Source organism: Haliaeetus albicilla, chromosome 1 (assembly GCF_947461875.1).
Source record: "Haliaeetus albicilla chromosome 1, bHalAlb1.1, whole genome shotgun sequence".
Classification (NCBI taxonomy): domain Eukaryota; kingdom Metazoa; phylum Chordata; class Aves; order Accipitriformes; family Accipitridae; genus Haliaeetus; species Haliaeetus albicilla.
The window spans coordinates 29,465,139-29,478,199 of record NC_091483.1 but is presented as its reverse complement, the minus strand read 5'-3'; the positions used below and the strand labels follow the sequence as shown (position 1 = coordinate 29,478,199).

The following is a 13,061-nucleotide window of genomic DNA, read 5'->3' as shown; positions in this document are numbered from 1 at the left end:
AATGCAGGTAATTTAGGAGTGTCTTTATGCCAAATCATGATAGCGATGCGTACAAAGCAAGCAGTGCATTTGTGTCAAGTTGTCTATTACATTATTGCACCCTTTTAATTAGCAGCTTAGTTTTTTCAATCAAATTCATGAGGCCAGAAATGTTGCTAATTAAAATAAAACAGGACTCTGACTATATGCTGGCTAGGTAGAGGTATTTGCAGCTCCTATTGCTAAGCGATATGTTTGATGCACAAACCATAGAGCACACGAGCTAACGTTCACCCATGACATTTTTTGCTGGATCAGATTATATTGCAACCACTACAGCAAACAGGAAAGAGAAAGTACTGCAAGAGGAAACTATCAGAGATAAGAAAATTTGACCTATCATATCCTCTCATTTTTAAAGCAAGTGAAACCAAAAGGCCAATACAGGCCAGCAGGGACATATGGGACAAAGGGCACTACGATTGCTATTTAGGTTTTCTCCCACTAAGCATACACAGAAACTGCCTACAACAAATTGATCAGATCCCCATGATGTGTTTCCTTAAGCAAAAAAAAAAAAAAAAAAAAAAAAAGGAGAGGAAAAAAAAGGGACTGCATGCTGTTGAGCATCCTGCTCATGGCTAGATGCAACATGCATGACTCAGAACCAAAAAATAATAATTATAAAAAGGGGCTCACAAGAACACCATGCAGTGAGGTCAGGCAATACTGATGGGGCTTTGTTTTGAAGGGGGAAGTGAGAGGGGAAGACGGAGGGCGAGAAAGTGTAAGAGAAGATAACAAATGAATGAAATGAATGATCAGTGCAAACCATAGTGATGGATCATTCTCATTACATGTGGGAACCCAGGTCAGGGCATGTTCAAACTGCAAGGAGAGAAAGGAAATCAGCAGCAAGCCCTGAAAACTACTGATGATATAAAAATAAGCAATGATTTTAAAGAATCATTCCATCAAACAAAATGCATCTGCTGTTGCAGATATCAGGCATTTCCTTCTGTGGGAAATGCTGCTAAAGAAAAATGTCAGTGGGCAAATAGGACTGTACTGCTGCAGTCCTCCAAGGAAGCCGGACAGAAATTATTGAAGAATAATAGTGGACATGTTGAACCACTACAAGACTGTCAATATACAGCCCTTAAAGAAACAGTTTTAAGCTGATAATCATTCCAGGCTCTTTCATCAAGAACACATATGAAATACATCTTGTCTTTTCTCCCCCAAAACGCAAGACTCTAAGGAAAAAAAATAAGAAAAGAGAGGGAACTCAACTATGTCTGAGAAAAAAAGGATTTTCCTTTGTTGTGCAGGTAATACATCAGAACCCACCACGAAATCATTAAAGACATCAGCCTCTATTTAAATTTAAATTAACCCTCAAATTTACTTTTATGCCTGAATCCTCTAGTCTCTTCCATGTGTACGATCCCCACGAGCCCACCACTTCCAGTGGGCTGAAGGTACAAGCGTGCACCCACAGCAAGCCGCAGCACCAGCGCCATGGATCCCAGTTTACAACTCCAAGGGGATTATCCGGGAAAGCAGACATGAACATACACCAGCTCTGGTTTTAGCTACACATGCTAAAGAAGACGACATTTCTAACATCTTCCTTAACGTAATGTTTTACACAGGAAAGTCATTCATACAGAAAAAACCTGAAAGCAGATTTAGACAACAGTATTAGCATTACAGTACCAGGAATGGTTTAATTATGCCTCATCTGGAAACTTTAACGCTGTTAGATATCGTTGTGCAGTACACACACATGCAAGCCCAGAGGATTGCAGCCTGTCTCCCTGCTTAGACACCTGCAATGCTGCAAACTCCACGTCTGGAGGAGTGCTGTGGTAAAAACCCCAGGGAGACGCGGCGGGCTTCACCCTCCTCCCAGAAAAACCACAGTAGATGCGGAGACCTCCTGCAGCCAGAGAGGGCTGCTGTCCCCAAAGACCCCTAATGCCTCGTTATTTCTGACTCTACTTTGGAAAACGTGCTCCTGAAGTGTAGCTTAAGGCATGGGAACGCTGACACACTAAAATTTTCAAAAAGGACTACAGGCATTGGCCTATCTGTGCTCAATGGAAGTTTATAGTACAACTTTAAAAGAAAGTATTAGGCCAGCGCCGAATTAATTTAAAAATCCTTCCCATAAAGCCTTTGCTTTGGCATTGCATTCAGTGGGATTTCAGCCTGCACTTAAGTGCTTTCTTGAGCCAAGGATTTTAAGCACGTGGTTTTGTTGCTACTGTATTTAATTTGACACAGTTTTTACTCATTGTGTGCCTCCGTACTGTTTCACATGCTGCTTTAATTACACAGTAGCTACTTATTTAAATTTCATGAGAAAAAAAATTGGGCACAATATGCAAACAGGTGTTTTCTTCTCTCCACTGATTACTGGTTTCAATAAATTCAGTCTTTGTCCCAAGTCCTGCAAGATAATTGTTCATGTCCACACTCCGTGGTGGATGCAGAACAGGGAATTCCATCTGGCTATTCACAGTAAAATCAAACTGCTGTCATCCATACTCCTCTCCATCACAAAGGAAACATTTGCCAAAACCCATGATCTAGCTTTCCCTTCCAAAGATTAAAAATAAAGACCTTGAGAGAGAAGTTTAATTATTAATTACAACTTCATTAAATATTTGTCTTACTTGAAAGTTCTTCATTCTCCCTGTTCATTCATTCTACCTACAAACACCCGGAGAATATTTGTTTTTTTTCCAGGTTCTGGTTTTTTGAATTTTTTAATATTTCTGTTCTTTTCCTAAATATTTTGGTTTTTACACACTGTAAGCATTCCTAATAAGAATGTTAGGGATGCATGGGATTTTTTTTCAGTTTTGCTCAACTGAGAAGGGACATTTTGGAGAGCTGCAATTTACTCTTGCACAGCCTAACAGAAAATAATGTCTAATAATATAAATTGACTTCTAAGAATCCCCAAATTGCAAGATATAAAGTATCATTTACAGTCAAACCAACAGGTACAAGGCAACTTATCATCATATAAACTCCAACCCAAATAACAACAGAAGTGACCATTCCTCTCTTAGCAGAAATGTCAGGTCATAACATTTCTCTATCTGTTTGCACATTTATTCTTATTGATTCTACTGCTTCTTAAAGCCTTTTAGATACACAAGTGCATTAGAAGAGGTGACTAATGAAATATTTCAAGTCTTCCAAAGTTGTGGTACCGATATTTTGGAAGTAGCTCTGCATGAAGCTTATTTCATTATAGGAAGATAATTTCATTGATACAATTAAACTTTCTATGGAAATCCCTGGGATCTTATGCATGAAATCAACATCTAACCTCTTCGTGACAACACAAACCAGATTTCATGGAGGGAAATATTTTTTTTTTTAACCAAAAGAGTGAGACCAAGGAAAGGGTTAGAACAGGACAGAAGATCTCTTAATTCTTTCCAAAGCATGCAGTAAACAAATCCACTGGAGTCTAGCACAACAGTTGCTTTCAGCGGCACAGAAATTAAATGGGCCTCAGAAAATTATCCCACGGTTAGTAAATAAACTTTTAAAGTAGTTTCAAGGCAAACAATCTCAGCCAAGGGCAGGAGGCTCTTACCATCAAACCCATCTTCCTCTGTCCCCAATTCATCATCTGAGCAGATGTTCAGCACGTTCACCAGCATCTCTGTCACTAAAATGGAAAACAAAATGTTGATATTAAGCTTTCCTGGTCTGATAGAGAGCAAACTCTAGCTGTAGTAGTGTTAATGAAAACTCAGTACAGAAATGGCACCCACTTTTTAAAGAACATGACCTTGTTTTATGCATGTAGTAATATAAGCTTGAAGTGTCTTGTGTAGTTAATAAAAAGTACAGGTTTCCATAAAAATTGTTCCAAATATAACAAACACCACAACAAATAGACCTTAAAAAAAATTAATGTGTTTACGATCTCTCTTTTTGTAATTGTCAATGAACTAGGTAACTTTTGTTTTCTCCCCCTGAATACATTTTTGCCTTTCACTCAACTTGGACAACAGACCTGACCACTCTCATCCTGCTGCTACATTGCAGTAGGATTTGATTTCCCTGTTCAGCAAATGGAACGACATTGCAATTGAAAAAGTTACAGCAAGAGGGATCACAGAATATTTATTTATTTATCCAGGTTTTGGCTACTATACTTTCAGTTCAACAAAACATCAACCTTGTAAGAGGTCCACAAAGGGGCAGTGTCCCTTGAAATCCAGGACAAATAGACTGGATGATCATTGTGGTCTCTTCCAGCCAGAACTATTCTATATTCAATAGAAACATCATTATCGGTGAATTAAGAATATATTCAGCTTGCTTACTTTGCAACCTGGGCACAGAAAGGTCAGCCTCAGGCTACCCCTAACCTGGTCTCTGCTCTTTCTGGAAAGGCAACAGTGAGACACTAACCAGAGAGCACACAGAATAAGAACAGCCGAAAAAAAACCCCGGGAAAAATCACAACCAAGGAAATATAATTTAGAGATCAAAAAAGCCAAAGTTACAAGGTAAAATCATTAGCAGATTGAGAGAAACTCCACTACATCTACATGTAGTAAGCATCATTAAAAGGGTTACCAGGCATGTCTAGTCTTGCACTAGCTACACAGGTTGAAACTTTAATTTTTTTAATCAAGTGGTTATTAAAATCCTCTTCTGTGACAACTATGATGGCTTGGAACATTAGAAGTGTGGGACAAAGCTATATTTTTCCTACATTAGTGAAGGATTTAATATTTTCCTTTGACAGGATTAGTGGAAAGACTTTCCACATTAACAACAACAAGTGAAACTAACAGTTTCCTACCTTGGTTGGCTTTTGAGGGAAAAAAAAATCTATAAAAGAAAGGAAATAAATAAAAAGCTGTGTAGAACATCAACTCTTACATCCTTGAGTTTTGTTTTGCAGAGAAAGGGAAAACACTAATTTCACTTCTAGGGATCTAAAATTTCCAAGCAATTGGTAAGAGTGACCACTGGAAGACGTGAAGGAGAAAAAAAAAACCAACCAAGAAAAAAAGAAGGAGCAGCACCCATGGTCTCAGAATCTCAACAAATCTGTGCATCCTGCAGCCCCACCTGGGGAGGCCACTGATAAGAAGCCTCTGAAAAAATGACGGCACAGAACATCTTACAGGACTGCAGTGTGGACAGAGAACAGGCCCATCCTAAAACCAGCCTAGCTGATTTTATGGCCAAAGAAAATGAAAGCATTTTATCTGCTTCACAAGAGTCTGCAACACATGTCAGTGTGGATTATGTAATGTCTCCATTAGTGGAAACAGCTGTCTATTCTTTGTTAATCCCTATTTCATTGTCTATCGGCTTTGTTCACAGAGACCTCAGGCATCTCACCAGCAGCTCTCCTCATACAAAAGAGTAGCTGAAAACAAAGCTGGTCATGACTGCAGGTAAGAGCCACAGCTGGCTGTATTTCCAGTTGCCTATTAAGAGAGAACTGTTATTCCAAGCAGCTTTTAGGAGTTTATTATAGTTTTCTGGCAGTAATTGCTGTTGCAGCAATATACTATAATGGATGGATCAAAGCAAGCTTCATCTCAGGCCCTGAATAAAATGACTTGGGGTTTAAGCAGTTTGCATTATGTATTCATTTAGTATGTTAGACCAAAGTGTTTTCATGCCTTTTGTGTGCTTGCCATTCATAGCATGAAGTTGTCTTCAGGCAACATCAAGAGCATCGTGTTTCAATAAAACATCATTTATGTTCTTTAGAGCCTTCTCGCCAGCGCTGAGGCACTGTATGCCCTGGGCAGAGAAGGGGCCGAGGAGCAGGTTTTCCTTCTTCCTGCCATGTCTCTACTCTCTCCAGGAACAGTTAACCAGACTGGGTCTTAGCATCACCAGCTCTGTGTTTCCTGGTGAAAAAGCAACCCATGGTCTTAATAGAAAGGTCAGCTGGGTAAGGATGTAACCATGATGTAGTGAAGTCTGTTGTGATGGCACTTGAGCAGTAAGCAATACCCAAGGGAATGCCCAAGAGCTTATAAAAGAACAACTAATAGGAATTTTATTCAGTGAATGCACCTGCAATGCCATAAAATCTATTTCTACAGCAGAAACATTAACAGTATCATAGCCCGGAAAGAGTGGAAATTATAAAAACATAAGAGAACTGTGATTAACAATTGGTAATTGCTTGCCCCTCTGAGGCCCATTTCTTCAAATTTGTCCTTGAAAGCAAGTCATCTGTCTTCAACTTATTCTTGCCATTTCAAATAAATGAGGCGACATGCACAGTCACTAAGAAACCGTTTTGCAGTTTCTACAAACAGAGCCAAATTACGTACCTTTCTCCCCAACAAATGGCAAGGACCAGGTAAACACATCCATGAAGTTTGGAAGCCAGTACGGATGAGGAGAGCAGTTGAACTGTCTGATATTCATAACGTTGTTCTCATATTTCAATACTGCAGCTAGAAGGGAGAAAGGAAAGAAACAAGAGAGACATCAGCCACGTGCCTGTGACTGGCTACCAGACCAGTAACACTCACAGCACACACAGCCTGCAGAGCTGCTCAGCAGCTTTCAACCACTTGACCCAGCAGCAGCAGCAGCACTTGACTGCTAGTTATGATAGAATACAGCCTCAAAGAAGCTGCAAGCCATTTCCAGTCTGAAAGCGGTGTCGCCAGCTTTCCCTGGCACTAAGGTGGGTTGGTAAGTGAATTAATAGCTCTGAATAGTCACAAACGTAGGCTCTGGGATCTGCCACCAGCAGGGAATGAGGCAGAGTATCCACAAGCACCCATTTCACACAGTTATCTGAGCTCCTCACAACCATACTTTGGAGATAACAGAGAAAAGCATTCATCACTCAGTTTGAATTCTGCTCTTCCAATGAACATTTTCAACATATTTCATTCACAGTATTGTACAACAGATGATACTTTCTTCTCATATTATTCAAATGCGAGGCACACGAGATTGTGCTCCCTATAGTATGAATGAATACTAATACGATTTGTCTTACGCCATTTAAAGTTCACATCATTCTTGTCAACACACACACACACACACAAGAAGACTATCTTTGCTAAAGGGCAGAAATACAGATACTTATGCCATAGCCAATTTTTAAAGCACTATGCCAATTTAGTGTTAACCTGTGTTAATGGACTTCAGGTTTGTACCTGAAACAGGATCTGATTAACCTGTTTTGCAATATTAATAGAATAAAGTAAATCAAAGTATTACAAAGCATATCAGTAAGAAACAGCTATTTATTTCTAGAAGAGACCATAGCTGTACATAGGCCCAGTGCAGTCAGAAGTCAGGTGAAAGAGGGAAAGGCTGAATGTGGCTTGGGTATAACTGAGATGGCAGAGAGTGCAGGCAGGAGAGAAAGGGACAACATCAATTTGGCTAGGAAGGAGGAAAGTAATCATGTTGAAAATGTGGCAGACAAAATACAGTGAACTCTACAATAAGCCTACATAACTGCCCTTATCAAAACTCATTTTCCAAAGCATGAAGTTTGCCCAACACTATGCTAACACTATGTTCCACACCAAATCTAGACTTTCATGCACTTTTAAATTTTTTGTATGGCAATAAGTGGTTATTAAGGTGCTGTAGATTACTCAAACCTAAGGCCATTCATTGAGACCACTTGGAATAACACAGAATGGGGGTGGGTTCAGCAGCTGTTTGTATTACAGGTCTATACATTAAATTAATGTGTTGAGGGAGAGCTTTCAATAATATGGTCTTTCAATAAAAATCATCCAGTGCTGCTTTCTATTGTTCACTTTATGGGCCAACTGCCTCAGCTTGGGAAACACTAAAACTAAATCTCAGTCCTTCCTTCTCCTTTTTTTCTTTTTTTTTTTTTTCTGTCTTCTTGCAAAGACACATGTAATGTAAAATCTTAATAATGCAGTTACTTAACCTTAGTATCTCTAACCTAATTAGGGTATATTTTAATTTTCAGAATCTGTTTCCTGAAATTCAGTAATTTCTAAATTGCACAGGCACAGAATACATCTGTTCTTGGATGTGAACAGAGCCATTTATGAAATAGAAGAGCAAGTATTTCTTTGCTTATGGAGAAAAAGGTCATTTTGACATGACCACGAAAACCAGAGGGACTCAACTATCCTGAACACAAAAACATAGAACTTTTTAAACAATACAGTTACAGGAGACTGCAGGCAGGATCTGTAATCAACATGGGACTCAACAATCAACACAAGCTGAAGCTTCCATCCACTGTAAAAGGTGCTGGCACTTTACATTTTTATTACCAGAAAAGGAAGGGTGGGGTTTCACTTTTAAAAAGACAGCTCAGTTAACTTTACATGAAATAAATCTCACCACTAGCATTTACATATAGTTCTGAACGCAATCGCCGCTCAGATGCTTACTCTCATGTAGACAGTGCTGACTTCACTGCGTGCGCTGGTCATCACCCAATCTTGTAACCATTCTAGTTCTGTAGCTGAAGATGAGCTGTCATCAAATACTTTTTATGCTAGAGACAATATACTGCACATACTGGAAGACATGTATGTAACTTTACATAAATCATCTTCAATTTGCCTTTTTAAGCTTGGAATTAAGCCATCCTGATGAGATCTAGTAACATGTGACCTTCAGAATGGTTCTCCTCAGCTTTAGTCAAAGAAAAATGAATCAAGAAAGCAACACGATAATGCCTTCATAAATGATGAAACACCATGAGTCAAAAGTACGTCAGAAATATACCACACCAAAGACATGTAGAGAAGGAGGTGTATCATACTTTGTTTTCCCCTTTCCTCCAGCCTTCCCACCTGTGGCTCCCCCGGGAGGAACACAGTTCCAGGGGCTGGTAATCATTTAACAGCCAGCAATGAAGTTGCACGACTGCAATATGACACAGCACCATAGGAAATGCAGTGTATTGCAACACTGACTGAAGGGGGTGACAATTTCTTCTGATTATTCATCTCCTTCCATTGACTAAAGTGTGTGTCAATCAGAGAAGAAACTTTTTTTGATGCACTAGACTGTTGCTTCCCACAAAAACTGAATAGGTTGCTAAATGTCTTCCATTTTGTGCACAATGACAGAGCCCAGAGTGACCTGGGATTTTCTGAAGCCTGCTCACTGACAGACACAGAAAACGGCTCGCTAACATTTACGCAAACTTCTGCCAGGCAGACACCCTCCATTTAAATAAACCACATGTGACTCTTGCCCATCCTAGTCTGACAGTTGGCAGCCATTCTGCTGCTCAGTAAAATAAAAATGGCTTAATACTGCTATTAGCAAAAAATGAGAAAACTAGTGTCAATGCTTTTAATATTTCCATCACTTTTTGGCTTAAATTATATATGGCAGATCGAAATTCATTCTCCTATTACAGTGACACAATTGCATAATAAAAATAAATAGTTTGTGGCTTTACAGCAAAAATTAGTCAAAACCACAAAAAAGGACCACTTAATGGTTGTGAAGATTCATTTAGAAGGACTAAAACTTCAAATTCATCGTCTCAGTGAGCTGAGGTAGTTCCCCTTCCCACTATTTCTTCTATTTATCCATTAAGTCTATTTCTAAATTCTGTGCAAGTTGAATAAATCATTTTTACAAGGAACTTTTAAAACTGGCCTCTAAAAAAGCCTGAACCATAAGGAGAACAGTTGGAAAACATCAAATTAAATATAAATGGCTTTAGTTGGGTTTGGGTTTCTTTACGGGAAGATAATTTATTTTGAGATTACTGTAAAAAAACCAAAACCAACAACTTCACACCACCTTAATTTATATACCTGAATATCTTACAAAAGCAAGTTCCAATAACAGTATTTAAAAACTATTCTCCTCTGTAAATGACCTGTACAGCTCCCCCACAAATTACTTCAGAAGCTACTTGAAGAAAAATAACACTATGCAATAGAGCAGGGTAATAACAGAGACAGAATTCCTCTAAAATAACACTATTCTTAAAAGAATAAAATAAAGTAGGGTAGTTACCAGTACCACAAATACTTTTCTGAATTTTTAATTTAAAATCTTCCATCTACAAGCATAAGGTAACTAATGAAGATGATATTTGACATTAACCAAACTGGCTCTTGTTATGATTGTGCAGTTCTGACTACTGCTTAGTAGTCAGAAGAAGAAAACTTCACCCGGATCGAGAAGAAAATGCTTCTCAGATAACAGCAGGAGTGCCTCTGAACTATTCTGGCCCCTTGCTTTCTTTTGGTCATAGCTCTTTTTTTCCCCTCTCTTTTGGCTCAGAAAAGGTTTGGGGGTTTCACTTCCGCTTCATTTCTTAGTCCACATTAACTTGATGCCTAAGTAGCTATAGGAGACCCCAGCTACCCTGAAAGAGGAGGAATCTTTTGAAGGCTATATGACTACAGGCCACACGGTTGCTGATGGAGGAGACAGAAGAAAGTGGGTTGGGTTCCTTTGGTTATGAAACCCGTAACTGAGGAAAACCTGACTCTCTTCAACGTTTACTTATTATTCTAGGCTGCAACCTCTGTACTTTTCTTTCCAAATGTATACTCAGACAGATGCTAGCAGAGCAAGCCACCAGCCACAGTTTTATCGTGTATAATCACCAACCAGAACAAGAATCTTACTTTATTATTCTTAACAGCCACACACATTTTAACCTAATTTTGGTACTCGCTGTTATAAATGAGTTTTAGAAGCTAATGGTTTGTAAAGTGAAGATGTGCAGATATCCCAAATGACATTATACTTCTTCCCAGTGCTAGTAAACTGAGATATCGGATGCTGAAATCACATCAGAGTGAAATGAAACACTAAGGCAGCAGGCGAAGGGCATTCGCACTGTTTAGCTTTAAGCACTTAACATAGGTACCTGAGGCTAGAAATACGGGTGGTGAAAAATGTTCAGGTAAGAAACCTCCTTCCTTCAGCTAGAAATGGGGACAACTCTTCTAACCTTCTCAGGGTCAAATATAAGCACCTAGTGCCACCTGAGACTCCCTGGGATATCTTCTTGTTGAAGTTGAGCCTGGATTGCCCCTGTCTCCTGTGTCATACCTGTCAGATCTGAGTGGATGTCTCAGACCCCTCTGGCACCTCAAAGGGCGCTTTAAAAGCCTCTGTGTTGGGAGGTGGATTAAGGCCTTAAGCAATGTGAACAACATCAAACTGTGAGACAGATAGATCAGAATTACCAAAAGACATTACATATCCTGCTTCAAGATCTGCTGAATCATTTTTCAGTATAAATTAACTGATAACATTTCAATCAGAGGAAAAAAAAGAAAGAGCATGTAGAAGTACTAGCCCAGAATGAACTAAATGTTTTTAGACAAACAATCTCAGAATAATTTTAGCAAACAAGTTAACTAATTTTCTTGTAATTTTTTTTTCAGAAAACTCACCCTGTATTTAGAAAATAAATGCAGTGAAAGTCTCTGAAATTCTTCATACCTAAGAAAGAATTTCAATTTCTGATTTAATGCTGAATTAACTTCAGCATTTACTGTGCAACTGGGAACAGTGCCTTCTCCTCCAGCAGAGTTGCTAAGTAACCACAGCGTTTTCTGCCCAAGACAGGTCAGGGATAAGGGTTAGTAAAATGCTTAAGGAGTTTAAACATTATCAAAGGAAAAAAATGATTTACTATACAAGGTAATGATGTAAATAATCTGGTACAGAAGCGGGGCTAATTGCGGTTGGGAAAATCTTCCCTTACAGAATTCTGAAGATTTTTATTTTGCATGTGCAATTGCATCTTCCAAAGAAAGAGCGCAATAGCGTTCCAGATTTTACCAATACACTGCAAAAATCACTTCTGGCAAACTTCTCCGCATCGGCAATGAGATGACCTAGATACCCTGACAGCTCCTCTTTAAAAGCTTTTGTTTCCATGACAAGGTATCATCACAACAGCAGAGATAAAGCATGAAAGAAAACTGATAGGGCAAACAGAAGGTTACACCACTTTTCTTTCTCCCAAAGTGCTATTATTTCTCAAAGATCATCCTTGTCTTCCAGGTATATTACTCTGCCTTTTTCCAATATGAAAATAATTTTCCTGTTAGATCCATTTGGATCAGGTACATTTCTTAACATGTATCTATGGTATGCCACATGCTGATACTTTATACATGCTTCATTGATATATTTCTTATCCGATACATTAACAAGCATACCGATGTACAGCTGGTTTTGATTTTTCTAGTATCCCAAACTCCCCTGCATACTTTCATTGTTTCTTTCCTTCATCTGCTTTTCCTTTCAGCAACACCACGTGTATGTTGCGGCATGCTAGGAGAGGCATCACGTTATTTTTTTCGATAGCTTCAGATTCTTGGGTGGTTAACTCACCACTACAAAACCTAATCTTTTAAAAGTGTTCAAAAGATAATAGTCTGTCTTTAGACAGCTAGTTAAAATTGTTCACTCAGCCAAAAAGCATGCACTTACTGAAGTGACAGCCAGACACTAAAATACCAGACACTAAAATATGAAGTATTGCTAATGATTTACAAATAAATTGCCTGCCTCTGTTTAACTTCTGTAAAATCTTTCCCTTTTTCGGGGGTGGGGTGGGGGCATGAACAGCATTACAGCAAACCCTAATTAAGGCATTAAGAAATATTAAATACAGGAATGAACGTTTAGACATGGTACAAGGCCAGCAGATCATACAATGCAGTAATTTTTGGCATCCTCTTATTCTGTTGCTATAAAGAATTTCTCCCGGTGGTGGGCACCCTTGAATACAGGGGTAAACCTGTACTTACACAACTTTCTCAGAGTTTCTTATCAGTATAACCTTCCTCCAAGGCCCTGAAGTCACAGGTAACTATTACAATCCAATTAACATCTATCTTCTTGCATGAGGAGTTTTGATCCTCTCCAGAAGGCGTAGTCTTAGAAAATCATCAATGCACTGACATTTCTTGTAACAAGTTTTAATAATAATTTTAAAGTATCTTTTTCTTTATGCCTTTTAATAACATAAATGAAAGCAGAAATGTTTGAGAAAGCTATGAAGACGCTGAACAGAAGCTCAGAAGTTGCCAAAGAACTTATGTGTAAAGTCC

General features: G+C 38.7%; 1 protein-coding gene across 6 annotated transcripts in view; it reads right to left on the bottom strand.

The window, feature by feature from the left end:
- Window positions 1–13,061, bottom strand: part of PPP3CA (protein phosphatase 3 catalytic subunit alpha) — a 204,561-nt gene that overhangs the window by 16,430 nt on the left and 175,070 nt on the right. For all 6 annotated transcript variants that reach the window (XM_069783801.1, XM_069783784.1, XM_069783816.1 and 3 more), the window contains exons 9-10: window positions 6,324–6,449; window positions 3,599–3,673 (exon numbers count right to left, since the gene is read on the bottom strand). In XM_069783801.1, coding sequence (XP_069639902.1) covers window positions 3,599–3,673; window positions 6,324–6,449 — 201 coding nt within the window. The remainder of the gene's footprint in view (window positions 1–3,598; window positions 3,674–6,323; window positions 6,450–13,061) is intronic.